We start from the raw sequence: 19,469 nt of genomic DNA on the forward strand, positions 1-19,469 counted from the left end.
TTACTAGCAAACTGTATTCAACAGCATATTAAAAGGATGATACAGCATCACTAAGAGGGATTTATCCCAGAAATGCAAGAGTAGTTCAACAAATGGAAATCAATCAGTGTAAGACATCACATTAACAGAATGAAGGAAAAGGCTTACATGATAATCTCAACTGATACAAAAAAAGCATTTGACAAAATCCAACACTGTTCCATAATAAAAACACTCAATAAACTATGAAGAGAAGGGAACTTCCTCAACATGATAAAGGGCATTTATGAAAGACCCACGGCTAACATCATACTCACTGGTGAAAGACTGAAAATATTCCACCTAAGATGAATAAGAAGAAAGGATGCCTGCTTTTGCCACTTCTGTTCAACATGGAACGGGTTGTTCTAGCCAGAGAAAAAGAAATAGGAAGCATCCAAATTGGAAAGGAAAAAACAAAACTACCTCTCCTCACAGACAACTAATTTTATATTTAGAAAACCCTAAAGAGTCCACACAAAAAATTGTTAGAGGTAATAAAAAAAATTGGAAAGTTTCAAAATACAAAATCAACATATAAAAATCAGTTGTATTTTATATGTTAGCAATGAACAATATGAATAGAAAATTAAGAAAACAATTCCATTTCCAATAGCATCAAACAGAATACTCAGGATTAAATGTAACCAAGGATGTAAAAAGACTTGTACACTGAAAACTACAAAATATTGCTAAAAGAAATTTTAAAACATACAAATAAATGGAAAGTGACCCCATGTTCATGGATTGGAAGACTTAATATGGTTAAGATAACAATACTACACAAAGTGATCTACAGACTCAATGTAATCTCTATCAAAATCCTAACAATGTTTTTGCAAAACAGGAAAAACCCATCCTAAAATCCATATGGAGTCTCAAGGGACCTAGAACAGCCAAAGCTATCTAGAAAAGAAGAACAAAGATGAAGGACTCACTTCCAGGATTCAAAACTTACCTAAGTGAAATAAACCAGATACAAAAGGACAAATATTCTATAATTCCACTTATTGTAAATATCTAGAACAGGCAAATTCACAGAGACAAAAAGTAGATTAGCGGTCACCAGTGGCTGGGGCAGAAGGGGGAATAGGAAGTTATTGCTTAATAGATACAGTTTCTGTTTGGCATGATGAAAAATTTTTGGAAATAGATAATGGTAATAGTTGAACACTGTGAATGTAGTTAATGCCACTGAATTATACGGTTAAAATGGCAAGTTTTATTTTATACATATTTTACCACAATAAAAAAAATAATTGCTTAAGGCAAAAATAGTCACAGTGCATTGTGAGGTTTATAACATGTAGTATAATGTATAACAATAGTAAGAAGAATGGGTAAGTGAAATAGAAGCATTTTGTTTTAAGATGCATACATGATACTTGAAGTGGAAAATATATGAAGGAAGACTGTGATAAGTTAAAGATGTATTTCGTAAATCTTAGTGCAACTACTAAAAAAAAAAAAGTATAGCTGACAATGGAGATAAAATGGAACCCAAAGAGGGCCACACCAAGACACATCATAATTAAAATGCCAAAGGTTAAAGACAAGGAGAGAATCTTAAAAGCAGCAAGAGAAAGGCAGTTAGTTACCTACAAGGGAGCTCCCAAAGGACTGTCAGCTGATTTCTCAACAGAAAGTTTACAGGCCAGAAGAGATAGGCACGAAATACTCAAAGTGATGAAAAGCAAGGACCTACAACCAAGATTACTCTACCCAGCAAGGCTATCATTTAGAATTGAAGAACAGATAAAGAGCTTCCCAGACAAGAAAAAACTAAAGGAGTTCACAACCACTAAACCAGTATTTACAAGAAATGTTGAAGAGACTTCTTTAAGAAGAAAAAGAAAAATTATGAATAAAGTGGCAATAACTACATATCTATCAACAATGACTTTCAATGTAAATGGATTAAATACTCCAATCAAAAGATAGTGTGGCTGAATGGATAAGAAAACAAGACCCTTACATATGTTGCCTACAAGAGACTCACTTCAGATTGAAAGACACATATAGACAGAAAGTAAAGGGATAGAAAAAGATATTTCATGAAAATGGAAATGAAAAAAGAAAAGCTGGGGTAGCAATACTTATACCAGACAAAATAGACTTTAAAACAAAGGCTATAACGAGAGACAAAAAAGGACCCAGTAATCCCACTTCTGGATATTTATCTGAAGAAACACAAAACACTACTGTGAAGGTACATGTGCATCCATATGTTCATTGCAGCATTAGTCACAATAGCCAAGATATGGAGGCAACCTGGGTGTCCATCAATGAATGAATGGATAAAGAGGAAGTGGTACATACAAATGGCTAATAGGATATTAGCCATAAAAAAATGCAATCTTGCCATCTGCAACAACATGATGGACCTAGAGAGTATTGTGGTCAGTGGAGTAAGTCAGACAGAGAAAGACAAATGCTGTATGATTTGTGGAATCTAAAGAACAAAATAAATGAACAAACAAAACAGAAACAAACTCAAATATACAGAGAACATTCTGATGGTTGCTAGATGGGAGCGAGGTTGGGGGACTGGGTGAAAAGGGGGAAGGGATTAAGAAGTACAAATTGGTATTTACAAAATAGTCATGGGGTTGTAAAGTATAGCATAGAGAATATAGTTAATAATATTGTAATAACTATGTATGGTGTCAAATGGGTACTAGATTTATAGGGATGATCACTTCAGAAGTTATATAAATGAATAATCACTATGTTGTACACCTGAAATTAATGTAATATTGTATATCAACTGTAATTGAAAAATAAAAAATATTTTAAAAAACCCATAGAGGCACAAGGAAAAAAACCTATTATTCAAAAGAAGATAAAAAAGAAGGAACAAAAACAGATGTGATAAAGAGAAAATAAATAGCAAGCTGGTAAACTTAAACCCAACCTTACTGACAATTCTATTAAATGTAAATGATTTGAACATCCCAGATATTCTCATACTGGATTAAAACAAGCAAGATCAAGGAGCATCCACTTCTGCTTAGGATGCAAACCGTGACAACATACCATTTCTCCTATCCTAAAAATGAGTAGAGACTACATAATCTACAAATCATACCGCTTCATGACTCCATCTGAAAAATGAGCTTGCAAGAAAACCAAGAGATTTGAATTCCAAAGAATGGTAAAGCCCCTCTAAGAAGAAAGCAGAAACTTCAAAAGTATTAATGAAACATGAAAGACTATGAAAGTATCACATTTTGAAATTTGGCATTCTTTAGAATTACTGTTGATGGAAGTACAAATTCAGATATGATGTCAACTGGGAAAAAAGTAGGAGAAAATACTGGGAGTTAGATTGAAATAGTTATGGAATTAAAAATTCTGAGGATGGAAAATGAACGGTGCTCACCGTCCAAGAAGTCTATAACAGGCCAGCTGAAGTGCAAGCTGAATAAACGTATCAGGGTGAAGTCTCTTCTTCTTGGTTAGCTTTTTGCCAAAAGATGTAAAGTGACGCACCACAATCTGCAGATCAGATGCCTAACAAAAAGAATTAAACGGGAACAGTGAAATATCACCTAAGGAAAACACCCCAAAGATAACCAACTTATCATTTGCATTAAAGTAATTATCAGACATAAATAAAGGTATTAAAGCTGTTATTTAAAAATGTGTTATGCTGTCATGCTTACATGATAGCCAAATATTTATATGTAGTAGTTAAAAAAGAAAGCATTACTATCTAAGAGAAAAATAAAAAATCTACCTGCTTGAAATACTGGGCTTTAGCATGGCTGATGTCATTTAATATTTTCTCATCCACAGTGAAGATAAGCTCCTCTGGAAGTGGTAGATCCCGTACTTTTTCTGAACCCTGAAAATAGGGAAGAATTAAAAATATCATATCTGTAAAAATACTAGGAGAAAAAGGACAAAATATTTGTTGTAACATACCTTCCACCTTCCTTCATTCTCTAAAATCTTCTCATCAACATAATGGCTGATGTTTACCATAACCATTGCATCATAAGGAGCATGCTAAAATGAAAACACACAAGATTTTGAATACTTTATATCAAGTTAAAACTTGACCCAATATTTTATTTTCACTTTCCCTCCATTCTTAACACATAATAAAGTGCAGCATTCTCAAATGCCTTATCTCCTAATGATAAGATATGGATATACTACAGTATAGTAAGTAACAGCTGTATTTTCTACTAAGAACAAATATTTAAAGTTGAAAGCACCTAATTTGGGTTCTGGAGGTAATGAGGACAGATGTAAAATAAACATGAACCATCTAGAGAAAATATTTGCTATTAGTACTGGAAATCAAAGCAGGTATATGTATGTAATGCTAAGATGTTCTAGAATTATAAAAGTACTCTGGAAAAGCAGATGGGGATGGCAGACTATCTGAAGGCTAAATTGAGGATGGGCATGAACTTCTTTAGGTAAAGACATCAGCCATTAGATGAGTATTAAAAAGCACAAATATTTTGTGCACATGTCTATAAGTGTTCAAAAGTAGCAGAAATAATTCTCAATGTCTAAGGAATGTGGGAAAGATGGGCTGAGTAACATGGTGGTACAGGTTTGATAGCTATATTTAGAGAACGGAACTGCCACTAGTGAATATTTCCATCATTTATTTTTGAAGGATAAACTTTTGCCTTATTTTCTCCACGTTCCTTTGATGACAGCTACATCAATGGGATTTTTTTTTTTTCTCTCTGTGCTACTGCTACCACTTTACATTAAACACAGTGACCATTCATGAACTGAATGTGACACAGCTAGGCTTGGGGAGAAATAAGGAAGGCTTAAGATACAAACCCAGCCCACTTGGGCCCAGGTTCAGAGGGAGTAATTAGATGTCTTAAATATCACCCTAACACGACACAGTTCTGCTGCCCAGTATCATGACCCAATGGAGCCTAAAAGCATAGTACACCGTTACCAACTAGGCAGCAGCCACACATCAGGAATGGCTCATGAGAGAGGTCAGTACATGATGCACGAGCAGCTCATACCACTTAGCAGCAGCAGCACACATAGTAAGACTCACATGTAACTAACAAACCACTTTTCTAACTGCACCTCACAACTGTGTAGTACTTTATTGCTTTACAAAGATTTTTCACAGATATCACATACATTATTTCATTTAAGACAATAGTATTAATCTCTAACCAATTTTTTTTTTTTTTACTGGAACCGGTAAGAAAGAACAAAACTGAAGGATATGCCTCTTCTACCCTTACGTCTCCTGGTGGAAGGCTAATAATCAGTTTCAAAGAAAAAAACGTTAGGAAGGAGTGACATCAGAAGCATGGTGGCGTGAGGGGTGCTCCTTGAAATCTCCCCTGGAAGTTACAACAAATTGAACATCTATAATTCAACAAAGGATTCCCTACACAATACACAAGCACATCTGAGCGATCTGTGCATAGAATCATCTGAAGGTGGGAGAATGGGGAGAAGAAGGGAAGAGGGAAGGGAGAAGTGCAGAGACGCGGGCCACAGCCTGGAGCTCACTGTGATCCCGGGAGAGTGGAGGACTGAGTCTGCGGGTGCACTTTCTGCGGCCCGAGGTATCAGCATATAATACAGCTGAACCCAGCCATCAGGGCCGAGAACTTGGGGCAGAGACCGAATACAGAAGGGTGAGGACTATGGTTTAAGCCCTCACTGCCAGGCAGAAAACAAAGACACCTCCGTCCACCCTGCCAGTGTTAGCAGTGTCGGATTAAAGAGCAGAATATCTACAGCCCTGAGAACCGGAGAGTCTTGGAGTGGCAGAAGCACAGTGCGGCTAATTCTAGTGACAGGGAAGGAGCTATAGGGGCAAGACAGCTGTTGGCTAGTAGTCGCCATTGCTCACAGCCACAGACACACCTGTCCCCTCTCCCAGCCCAATAAGGATGGTTCAACATTTCAAATTAATCAATGTGATATATCGCATAAACAAAAGATAAAAATCATATGATTATAACAATAGATGCAGAAAAAGCATTTGACAAGATATAACATCCATTTACGATTAAAACACTTAATGAAATGGATATAGAAGGATAGTACCTTAACAAAATAAAGGCCACATATGACAAACCTTCAACTAATATCAAAATTAATGCTGAAAAACTGAAAGCTTTTCCTCCAAAACCAGGAACAAGACAGGGATGCCCCCTATCACCACTGTTATTCAACATAGTATTGGATGGAAGTCCTTGCCAGAGCAATCAGGCAAGAGGAAGAAATAAAAGGTATCCAAATTGGGAATGAAGAAGTTAAATTGTCACGTTTTGCAGACGACATGATTTTTTATATGGAAAACCCTAAAGACTTCAACCAAAAAAACTATTAGGAATAAAGAAATATAGTAAAGTTGCTGAATACAAAAATCAATGTACAAAAACACACTGCATTCCTATATACTAACAATGAAATTTCAGAAAAAGAAATAAAAAACAAATTCCCTTTGCAATTTCAATTAAAAGAATAAAATACCTAGGAATAAACTTAACAAAAGATGTGAAGGACCTATACATTGAAAACTATAAGACATTCTTAAAAGAAACTGAGAAGACACAAAGAAATGAAAAGATATTCCATGTTCATGGTTTGGAAGAATCAACATAGTTAAAATGGCCACATTACCCAAAGCAATATACAGATTTAATGCTATTCTCATCAAAATCCCAATGGCATTTTTTTCAAGAACTAGAACAAAAAATTATCAGATTTGTATGGAATCACAAAAGACTCCGAATAGCCAAAGAAATCCTAAGAAAAAAGAATAATGCTGGAGGTATCACACTTCTTGACTTCAATTTGTACTACAAAGCAACAATAATCAAAACATCATGGTACTGGCAGAAAAACAGACCCACAGACCAGTGCAATAGAATTGAGAACCCAAAAATAAACCCACATAAATATGGGCAGATAATTTTTGACAAAGAAGCCAAAAACATACAATGGAGGAAAGAAAGCCTCTTTAATAAATGGTGCTGGGAAAATTGGAAAGCCACATGCAAAAGAATGAAACTAGAGTGCTATCTGTCACCATATACCAAAATTAATTCAAAATGGATCAAGGACCTAAATATAAGATCTGAAATAACAAATTGCATAGAAGAAAGCACAGGTACTAAACTTATGGGCCTTGGATTTAGAGAGGATTTTATGAATTTGGTCTCAAAGGCAATGGAAGTAAAAGTAAAAATAAATAAGTGGAACTATATCAAACTAAAAAGCTTCTGCACAGCAAAAGAAACCATCAACAAAACAATGAGGCAACCAACCGAATAGAAGATATTTGCAAACAACACTTACAATAAATGGCTAATATCCAAAATATATAAAGAATTAACTCATACAACTCAATAACAACAAAAAAGCAAACAATCCAATTTAAAAATGGCCAGAGGACCTGAACAGACACTTCTCCCAAGAAGACAAACAAATGGCCAACAAATATATGAAAAAAATGCCCAACTTCACTAGCTATTAGGGAAATGCAAATCAAAACCACAATGAGATATCACCTCACACCTGTTTAAATGGCTATCATCAACAAGACAAGTAATAACAAGTATTGGAGAGGTTGTGAAGAAAGAGGAACCTTCATACACTGTTGGTGAGAATGTAAATTGGTACAGCTACTATGGAAAACAATATGGAGGTTCCTCAAAAAATTAAGAATAGAATTACCATATGACCCAGCAATCCTTCTTCTGGGTATCTATCCCAAAAATCTGAAAACATTTATCCCTAATAAATGTTTTTTTTATGTTCATTGGAGCATTATTTACAGTGGGCAAGACATGGAAACAACTGGCTGTCCTTTGACAAATGATTGGGTAAAGAAGATGTGGTACATATACACAATGGAATACTACTCGGCCATAAGAAGAGATGAAATAGTGCCATTTGCAACAACATGGATGGATCTTGAGATTATTATGTTGAGCGAAATAAATCAGATCAAAAAAAGTCAAGAACCATATGACTCACTTACATGTGGGACATAAAACTGAAAGCAACAAAGGAACAAGACAAACAAAGAAACAAAAACTCACAGACAATAGTTTAGTGGTTACCAGAGGGTAAGGGGGGAGAGAGGTGATAGAAGAGGGAAAAGGGGGTCAAAAATAACATATGGTGTGATGTATGACAATTAAGTTCGCGAACTTGCCATCATGAGCTTACATTGGCAGCACTATACAAACAGCTTGGTAAGATTTCATAAACTGGGTATACCAGTATCAGTATCTCACAGCTGTGTTTGTGTTGACGTGGGCAGTGTCTTGCTGAATGGCGTTCATTATTGTTGCAGTGCGTTTTTGTATGCCATCGCAAGAGTGTCTACACTTGAAATAGAGCAACGAACAAACACTAAATTTCTTGTTAAACTTGGCAAAAGTGGAAGTGAAATCAGGGTCATGTTAGTCCAAGTTTATGGGGATAATGCCATGAAGAAAACGGGCAGTGCACAAATGGATTAAACATTTTTCTGAGGGTAGAGAACGCATCACTGATGAAGAGAGAGGTCAGGATAGCCAGCAACAAGAAGAACTGACAAAAACATGGCAAAAATTTGTTGAATTGTGCGTCAAAACCATTGGCGGACTGTGAGAAGCACTGCAGACCAAGTAAACATTGATAGAGAAACAGTTAGGAAAATCTTAACTGAAAATCTTGGCATGAGAAAGCTGTGTGCAAAAATGGACCCAAAGGAGCTCACCAATGAACAAAAGCAAAGGAGAGTCGAAGTTTGCCAAGACCTTTTGAAGAGGCAAGACAATGTTTTGGGCCGTGTTATCACTGGTGATGAAACATGGATGTACCAATATGACCCTGAAACAAAGTATCAAAATGCACAATGGAAGTCAGCCAATTCTCCATGACCAAAAATGTTCCATCAGACCAAATCAAGAGTCAAAACTTAAACTCCCTCACAGACAGTGCCATGTGAGCTGGTGCATTGTCATGATGCAAGAGCCATTAGTTGCTGGCGAAAAGTTCAGGTCCTCTAACTTTTTCATGCAGCCTTTTCAGCACTTCCAGATAGTAAACTTGGTTAACGGTTTGTTCAGTTGGTACAAATTCATGGTGAATTGGAGGGATTATTCACTATGAATTTGTACCAACTGAATAAACCGTTAACCAAGTTTACTATTTGGAAGCACTGAAAGGCTGCATGAAAAAAGTTAGCTGAAAACAACCTGAACTTTTCGCCAACGATTCATGGCTCTTGCATCACGACAATGCACTAGCTCACATGGCACTGTCTGTCAGGGTTTTTAGCCAATAAACAAATAACTGTATTGGAACACCCTCCCTAGTCACCTGATCTGGCCCCCAATCACATCTTTCTTTACTGGAAGATAAACAGAATATTGAAAGGAGGACATTTTGATGACATTCAGGCCATCAAGCGTAATAGGACAGCTCTGATGGCCATTCCAGAAAAAGAGTGCCAAAATTGCTATGCACTGGTGTCAGTGCATAGCCTCCCAAGGGGAGTACTTTGAAGGTGTCCACAGTGACATTCAGCAATGAGGTATGTAGCACTTCTTCTACAGTGCGTTTGCGAACTTAAATGTCAGACAATTAAGAAATGTACACTTGATTTCACAGACATGTGGGATATAAAACTGAAAACAACAAAGGAATAAGACAAACAAAGAAACAAAAACTCACTGACACAGACAATAGTGGTTACCAGATGGGAAGTGGGCAAGGAGGTGGTAAATGAGGGTAAAAGGCATCAAATATACGTTGATGGAAGAAGAACTGACTCTGGGTGATGAACACACAATGTGATATATAGATGATGTATTACAGAATTGTACACCTGAAACCTATGTAACTTTACTAACCATTGTCATCCCAATGAACTTTAATTTAAAAAAAAAAAGAACTGTACATTTGAAATCTATATAATTTTACTAACTAATGTCACCACAATAAATAAATCACGAAATAGGAAAAAGTCAAATGCCTTCCTCACGCTTTATTTGTTCACATAAGTTTTACTTTTCTTCTCTTTTCATTTATATAGGGACAATTTGTATAACATACTGTTTAAAAATGTAGACTTTCTGTTCTGAGTCCAAACCCCAGCACTTAACTAGTTGTGCAACTGTGACAAAGTCACTTAATTCCTTAAATAAATGGCCTCTTCTGTTAGTAGAGATAATAATACCTACTCTCACATAGCTGCTATGAAAAATGATTTTAATAATCCTTATAAAGTACTTAATACAGAACCTGGCCCACAGCAATAATTAGTAATTGCTGTTATTATTAACAAAAGTTTATTATTATACATCCTTCCTATGTGCCCTTCACAAAGCCCTATAATAAAGCTTATATAGAGAAGACAAACTCATTGACCCCAGGATTTTAAATCCCAAGAGGGAAATGCAATTAATTAGTATCATCACAAAAGTACATGTTCAAGCACCAATGGAAGAGAACAGCAACATGGTTTTGATTTAAGCACAGCTTTGCTTTAAAGTATATATGTTTTACTAATGATGTTTTTACATAGGTTAAATTGCATTTTCTGTAATCACCTTAGATTACAAAGGAAACCTACATGGAATTTTAAAATCAGATCACCAAGTAGAGATAATCAGATTGATTTTATAAATATGTGGGTGTTAATGCAGGCACATAAAACATGTCCATACACTTACTACTAGCTGTGCTGAGATGTGTGCTCCTTATGGGACCAACAGTCTTCATTCAGAGAGGGAAGAGATCATTAAAGTTATTTTCATCCTGAATTTGAGCAAACAGCAGGATGTTGGTACTATTAGTAAAAATCAAAGTAATGCAAGGACTTTTTGGGGGAGGGGGGTGGGAATGAGGGAGGAAAGTGAGATGATGAGTTCTTGATGATGAGAGCAACTTACCCTCATGTAACAATATAATATCCAGTTTGAACAATTTAAGACACAGTGAAACACAACTCTCAAGATGAGAATAATAGGTAAAACTGAAAAAGTATAACTGCAAGCAACCTGTATAAAAATGGCCTATGAAACTTAAACCAGGGAAGAAAACGAGTACGGTGAGGGGGGAAGTACGACTAATATTAAGGTCAGTTTTAGAATCAACAGATAGGGAAAGAATATTAAGAGGATGGAGGCAGTGTCAGAGTCTATGAAGAAGAGGGTAATCAACTAAGCAGACACATCAAAGAGAAATGGAGGGCAAAAAACGAGGAGGCAATTAGAACTATTTTACAAATAATAGTTTCCAGGGAATAGTGAGGATATAAACCAGGCTGAGGGGTGAAGAAGAGTAAACAAGGAGTGGAAGAAAAACTGGGCCAATTAACAAGAAATATTCTGACAGCACTGAACTTCAAGGAAGAGCAAAGACAACAAATCTTCAAAATGACTCAAGGCAACCTGTCACTCTGATGGGCTACTATAGCAGACATTAGTTTTATGACCTGCTCATCAACGACTCCACCTTCTTCTGTGATAATAACTATTTTATTTCTCTTGGGGCAACCACCAAATATCTCTGTGACGGTTTGAATAACAGTGATTCTATCCCCTAGGTTCCAAAGTTTGGCATGTGACCCAGACCAGGTGAATCAGAGGAGCTGATTCCCTGGAATGGGCACATGACTCACAACCAATGAGTGTTACTCCCAGGATTTTTGCTGGAGCCACTGGGGGCGGAGGGGGTGGGGGTGGGGGGGAAACGGGAACCTAGCCATTCCATTGGGAAGACTAATCTAGGAAGAGAGCTGTGAAGACATGAGATTGTGGGTACAACAATCACATGGGATATTCTACCTAAAACTAAAGCCAAACATAGGAAAGTAGTACCAAAAAAATGGAAATAGTAATTTCTAATGAAAGCATTTGGACACTGGAAGTCAGCCTTACCCAAAGTTAGCTGCACCCCTATGCCAACAAATACCTTCTTAAGCTAATGCTAGTTTGATTTAGATTTCTATCACCTAAAACTGAATAAATACTAAATGATATAACTATCGAACCCAGGTCAACGTAACAGGTCTTTTTAGTATTTTACAGTCACTAAAAGCTTTCAGAGGAAAGCCTCAAAAACAAAGAAAAAAATCTACCTCATACTACTTTATGCCAAATTATACACTTTATGAAAAGTGTTATAGTGAGATTACAAGCGTGTATAGCAACTCTGCTTAGGTTGATTTTTAAATTTCTTTGGTTTATGGACCTGACTGTCCACTAAAAAATGGCAAGGTAGGGGAAAACCATGGGAGAACAGAAGAGAAAGAAGTTTTTTGTTGTTGTTTTGTTTTTTTTAATCAAAGTAAAAATGGTATTAAGTACCACACATTTTAATATTCATAGTGTAAATAAATAATGTTCCAAAGATCATTTTAGGAAAATAGTTACAAAATTACTAGGTAAATCTAGAAATACACCCACATACATTTCTCTGTGCATAGAACATATACATAACGTTTTATAATATCTTTTAAAATAGATGGTAATTCTCAAGAAACAGGTAACAGTGAATTTTAAAGAGCTTATACTACATAAAAATATACGCAAATTCCACTTTGCAGATATACTCCAAACTGTTATCCTCACTACAGGTGAAAATAACTTGTCGTGTACTCTACTTTCACTGAGAATTCAGTGACTACCTTTTACTATAATGCCATAAAACTATAGAAGTGTTTACTCATACTACCACAGCACAGTATTATAATTTACTGCCATTAAATTAACCTAGAAGATTAAAAGAAAAAAATAACCTCCCTAGTTTACTTACATCACAACTACAGCCAAATAATCCATTAGAAAAGGAAATCAAGTTATAGGATTTGTCACCCCAGCGTACTGTTGGATCTCCAATAAGGATCCTTTCAGTAACCTAAAATAAATATAATATTTCCAAATTAAAAGGATTTTAATATTGTTTTATAAATAATTACATCTTAAAACATATATATATTACATATATATAGCTATATATAATCTCTCTATATATAATAGTAAGTCTCTCTCTCTCTCTCTCTCTCTCTCTCTCTCTCTCTATATATATATATACATACACACGCACACACACACACACACACACACACACACACACACACTCATTTTTCCTCTTCAGGAAAGCCAAATTTAATAAATAACAGTTATATTCAAGAGATAATAATTCTGTCCCTTATTTTAGACATTTCTTAAAATCTCAAGAAATCCTACCATAGAAGAGAATGCTGGTACAATATTCATGGATGTTTAGAGAACATAAAATTGAAAGGACAGCCTTTTGCAACTTGAATAGTGTAAGAGGCCTTGATAAGTTCAGACATTAAAGTCTAGTTACAAGAAAACTATTTCAAGAATTAATATCCCACTAAACCTGTTTCTCAAACAGTAGGTTTTGAAAACAAGAAATCAATTTAGTGCATCACAGTAAACATTCTTTACAAAAAGAAAGAATAAAATAAAACATAAATATCAGAATACATCACAGAGAGTAAAAGTAATTACTGTTACTGTTTTGTGAAACTTCTATTATACATGTGTGGACACACTGTGTGTGTGTGTGTGTGTGTGTGTGTGTGTGTATTTAGTGGACTGCAATCTAAATGTATATCTAACTGTAGACTGCAGTAAAAAGAGTTTCAACAACACTGCATTCAAGCATCTTATTCCTTAAGAAGTTTGGTGATTCTTTTACTAACAACAACAAAAATACAGCTAAAGAGGAAAAGTTGGTTTTTTTAGCTACAAGATTATTCAATCCCATATTATTTTATTCTTATTATTCAATATTGATGAATGCATTATGAAATAATCTAAGTGTTTTTAAAAGACTGTAAGACTTCTACAAATATGTCTACTACTTTTTATTATTTCCCAGGAAATAATATTACCCCAGAGGGGAAAAAAAACTAAGTAATGCCACATTTACCCTTAAATCACTACAGTCAGTGTGTTCAATAAAACCAAATGACAAGATAAATTCCTTAGTTTGATATAATTGTAGAGTGATATAATTCTTAGGACAGACTTCACCTATTAAGGTGTCAAGGCACACTGGTGTGGGTTACCGGTAGGTTCTCATGTTACCTTTGGCACAAGAAGCTCACTTAGCCCAGTGATCTGTGCAAATTTCTTATATGTGCATTCAGTGAAAAGGTTGAGAAACACTGACATGTGATACGCAAACAATAGTCACACTTCTTTAAACAACATACAAGATATATCTAAACGGATATCTAAATGGGGGAAGGATAACCAAGCATTATTGATCTACGTATATGCTTCAATTTGGTACAAGTATATATCATTATAAGAAAAAGTTTTAAGAGCCTGCACATACCAAAAGGTCTTCTCAAGTCTGTGGGAAGAAATTTATGGGAAGAAATACAGAACAAGATAGTTAAATACCTGAGAATAATCTTCTGGCGTTATATGTGGACTGTCATCCTCTATGGAATATACTAGTAAACTGCTCTGAATTTTTTCTAATATAGTCAAGTTCTCTGGATCAAGACTAATTAAATATTCTCGTGCCTAAAGGGCAAGGAGATAATAATTAAATGTTACAAATTAAATATAATACATCCAGAAAAAAACTCAAAATAGTTTGTTAGGAAAAAGGTTCATTAAGAAAAGTGTAAGTTATAGTTAATAATAATAATATATTGCACATTTGAAAGTTGCTGATAGTAGATCTTAAAAGTTTACATCACAAGAAAAAAATTTATAACTATGGTGACAGATGGTAACTAGACTTATTGTGGTGATTATTTTGCAATACTCGTATGTACACAAATATCGAACCATTATGTTGTACACCTGAAAACAATACAATATTATATGTCAATTATAGTTCAATTTAAAAAAAAGTATAAATTATAACCTTAGCCCACCGAGTTCGCTCCTCACTAGTTAATGCTGCTATCCCAGGTCCATCTGGTTCACTACGGCACTTCTTGTGGATATATGTCAATTGCCTTAAGGAAGATAAAAAAAGAGGATTCAAAAAGAGAATAGGCAGAATCCTTAGCTATTTTGGCCTTTCATAGGTCATAATTTTTAATCAGTATTTAAATGTTTTGATATACTCGTATTATCCAAAGAAAGGGATCATGATCTCAATACCAATGGATTTATTTCACACCCCACATATTTTTATAAAAAGTGATTATGTGGCCTATTAACATCAAAAGTATACTTGACAATAACTTAAATAAATTTGGTGTTTGGCTGATATAATATATATGAGTACTTTCAAAATGTACATGCACTTCCAGGATTAAAGTAAATAACCCTTACACAATGGAAAACTTGAATAATATTCTGGTAAATAATCTCACAAATATCATCTTATCTAACTAAAAACTATGTGCATATATATTTAATAGAGAACTTACACTATACCCAATTAATATTTGTGTTTAACAAACATGTATCATACAGTCGATTTTAAATGTTTTCACATGTGCTGTTGTTACTTATAACCATGATACTTTAAAGACTCTGTCAGCTAAGGATAAATTATTTGCCCCCATAACATTATATTTCCAGTCTAATGAGTTTTATGTGTCTTTAAACATATGACAGGTAAATAACAGGGTCCTTCCATAAAGAAACACATTTTCAATAGTCAAAAATCCATAGAGGTTTAGTTCCAGCCTTGCTTCCTCATGGCACGTGCTAAGATATTACCTCAATTAAAAGCTTCCAAGGGTTTCTTAAAAATTAAGCTGATGTAGCTAAATAAATGGTCAAAAGGCCCCACTGATAGCCATCCCGTTTTTGTAGCTTCTTCATGCAAAACTGGAAAAAATACAATTATTGATTTGCATAATTTCCTCTGTTCCTTAATTATTTCTTTAATACTAATGAAGAAATAAATTCCTTGCTGCAAAAGTCCTCCCTCTTTATTTGAACAATAATGGTGTCCCCTGGAGCACATGAGGGCTTCTTCACCAAACAATAGGCATCAATGGTGGAGCAATTCACCTGGCCTCTTCCTGCTTATTCGTGTTTGCAAACTGATTATGCTTTAATTACAAATAAAGTTTTTACAGACTGTGGTTTTTTGGTGGGCATAGTATCCACATAAATTCTGAATGCTAAAGTAATAAAATATACTCTTTTTTTCTCCATGTGGTACTGGTTGCTACTCTTCCCTTACCACCTAAAAGCACTAGCTTTGACTATGAAATTTTTTCCTGCTCCCTGATATGGCCATTTTCATATTCAGTGGAAAATGACCACCTCATAACAGGTGGTCATTCAGAGAGAAATTACTGGAACAAAATGTGTTAGACCTGAAATGACATTTTAAGTTTGATAATAAAGGTCAGATAATAACTGCCCAAATCTTCACCATTAGGAAGTCCATACTACCTAAAGCAATCTACAGATTCAGTGCAAACCATATCAAAATCCCAATGGCACTTTTCAGAGAAATAGAAAAAAGATCATAAAATTTACAAAAAACTTAAGATAGCAAAAGCAATTTTGAGTAAGAAGAACCAAGTTGGAGACATCACACTTTCTGATTTCAAGGTTAATATATTACAAAGCTACAATAATCAAAGCAGTATGGTACTGGCATAAAAATGGACATACAGACAAACAGAACAGAACAGAGAACTCCAAAATAAATCCACTTATATACAGTCAACTGAGGTTGCTAAGGGTGCCAAGAACACACAATGGGAAAAGGATAGGCTCTTCAATAAACGGTGTTGGGAAAACTGGATTGCCAATACAAAAGAATGAAACTGGACCTGTCTTATACCACAGACAAAAATCAACTCAAAATGGATTAAAGTTTTAAACGTAAGACCTAAAATAATAAAACACCTAGAAGAAAACATGGGGGAAAAGCTTCCGACATTGACCTTGGCAAGTATTTCTTGGACATGACACCAAAAACACAAGCAACTAAAGTAAAACTAAACAGTACATCAAACCAAAAGCTTCTGCACAGTCAAGGAAACAACAAAATTGAAAAGGCAACCCACTGAATACGAGAAAATATTTGCAAACCATATATCTGATAAGAGGTTAATATCCAAAGTCCCCTACAACTCAATAGCAAAAAACCGAATCTGATTTAAAATCTGGGTAAAGGAACTGAACTGACATTTCTCCAAAGATATACGAATGGCCAACAGGTATGTGAAAAAGTATTCAATATCACTAATCATCAAGGAAATGTAAATCAAAACCATAATATAACATGCTTTATTATCAAAAAGACAAGAGCCAGCAAGTGTTGCTGAGGAAGTGGAGAAAAGGGAACCCTTGTGCACTATTGGTGGGAATGTCAATTGGTGTAGCTACTATGGAAAACAGTATGGAGGTTCCTCAAGAAATTAAAAATGGAACTACCTTATGACCCAGCAAATCCATTTCGGATATTTATCCAAAGGAACTGAAATAAGAATCTTGAAGAGACATCTGTACTCCCTTGTTCACTGTAGCATTATTCACAATAGCCAAGAAGAGGAAGCAACTTAAATATCCATCGACAGATGAATGGATAAACAAATGTGCTTAAAATAAGCAAAAAATCCTGCTGTTTACACTAACATGGATGAACCTGGAGGACATTACACTACACGAAATAAGCCAGACACAGAAGGACAAATACTGTTATCCCACTTATCTGAGGTGTCTAAAATAGTCAAACTCCTAGAAGCAGAGTAGAACGGTGGTTGCCAGAGGCTTGGGTAAGGAGGACATTAGTTAAAGGGTACCAAGTTTCAGTTAGATGATTAAGTCCTAGAGAGCTACTGTACAGCACAGTGCCTAGAGTTAACAATACTGTACTGTATTCTTAAAATTTGCTAAGATGGTCAATTTTATGTTAAGTGTTCTTACCATAAAAATTATTAATAATAAACAAAGAGGGTGGGAAATTGTTGGAGGTGATGGCTATGTTTACGGTATAGAATGTGGTGATGGGTTAAGGGGTGTATACTTATCCCCAAACTCATCAAGTTGTACACAATAAATACATACAGCTTTTTGTATGTCAATCATACATCCACAAAGTAGTTTTAAAAAATAAGTTCTCTGCTCAAATAAAACAAGAGGTACAGATTTGGTGACTAGGATAATCTCTCTTTTCCTTTCTTTAATTTGGCTATTTATGCACCTCTTTTTCAGCTATACAGCAATTTTTTGTATTTAAAAGAAAAAAACTTGTATTAACAATATTTATATTTCAGAATCATACATCCTTAAAAATATTTTACACTTGATAGTTCCTCACAATCTGGTTCCACCTTCATTACTTTTCCTTCATTACTTTCCACTCACTCTTTAATTTACTGTAATCTGGTTTTATCCTCCAGTAATTACCTTGAAACTGAGTTTCTGAAAGTTACCAATAGCATCCCATTTAAAAAACAAAAACAAATAAAAAACTAGTAGCTTTATCTCAGTCTGATTTTCCTCATCATAAAGTATTTAACACCCAAGAGTAAATCTTAAAATTATCTTTTGCCTTGGCTTTTGTAGCATTGTTCCGCTGTGGTCTCCCTACCTCACTGATTGCTCAGTTTTCTTCATTGACCATTCATTCTCCTTCCATTGACAATTTTGTGTGTTTCCCCAAATTTCTATCACTGACCTCGCCCAGCCTCGTCTACAATTTCTTCCTTGGTAATTTCATCCACTTCTATAATAGCTTCAACTACCACCTTTATGTAAGGGACAACCAGATCTCTTAACATCAACCCCATTTTCTCTCTAAATTTCTGGTACCAAATTTTCAAATTCTTGTTGATATCTCTACCTCAATTTCTGCCGACATTTCAAACAAGGTGTACATTTAAAAATTATTTCCCTGTTCCCTTCCCACAAATTAAAAAAATAAACTGATCTTAGAAGACAACACAGGTATAAATCTTCAAGACCTTGGATTACGCAATGGTGTCTTGGATATGATACCAAAAGCACAAGCAACCAGAAGGAAAAAAATAAATAAATTGGACATTGTCAAAATTAAAATGTTTGAGCTTTAAAGGAGGCCATGAAGAAAGTGAAAAGACAACTCAAAAATGGGAGAAAAATATTTGCAAGTTATATATCTAATAAGGGACTCTTATATGGAATATATAAAGAAGTCTTACAACTTAATGAAAAGATAAATAACTCAATTAAAAATTGGCAAAGGGTTTAAGTAGGCATTTCTCCAGTGAAGATATACAAATGGCCAATAAACACATGAAAAGATGTTCAACATCATTGTCGTTATTGAAAAACAAACATAAACCACAATGAGATCTCACTTCACACCCACTAGGATGGCTATAATCAAAAATTCAGATAATAGCAAGTGTTGGTGAGGGTATGGAGAAACTGGAACCCTCATACACTGTTGATGTGAATGTAAAATGGTGGTCATTTTGGAACAGTCTGGCAGTTCCTCAAATGGTTAAACATAAAGTTACGACCCAGCAATTCCACTCC

General features: G+C 35.0%; 1 protein-coding gene across 3 annotated transcripts in view; it reads right to left on the reverse strand.

Moving 5' to 3' along the window:
* Positions 1-19,469, reverse strand: part of CROT (carnitine O-octanoyltransferase) — a 53,767-nt gene that overhangs the window by 10,889 nt on the left and 23,409 nt on the right. For all 3 annotated transcript variants that reach the window (XM_019749765.3, XM_019749764.3, XM_019749766.3), the window contains exons 8-13: positions 14,893-14,986; positions 14,418-14,543; positions 12,790-12,891; positions 3,946-4,029; positions 3,758-3,865; positions 3,401-3,531 (exon numbers count right to left, since the gene is read on the reverse strand). In XM_019749765.3, coding sequence (XP_019605324.3) covers positions 3,401-3,531; positions 3,758-3,865; positions 3,946-4,029; positions 12,790-12,891; positions 14,418-14,543; positions 14,893-14,986 — 645 coding nt within the window. The remainder of the gene's footprint in view (positions 1-3,400; positions 3,532-3,757; positions 3,866-3,945; positions 4,030-12,789; positions 12,892-14,417; positions 14,544-14,892; positions 14,987-19,469) is intronic.

This window comes from Rhinolophus sinicus, chromosome 4 (assembly GCF_057876585.1).
Source record: "Rhinolophus sinicus isolate RSI-liver-muscle chromosome 4, RSI-T2T, whole genome shotgun sequence".
Taxonomy (NCBI): domain Eukaryota; kingdom Metazoa; phylum Chordata; class Mammalia; order Chiroptera; family Rhinolophidae; genus Rhinolophus; species Rhinolophus sinicus.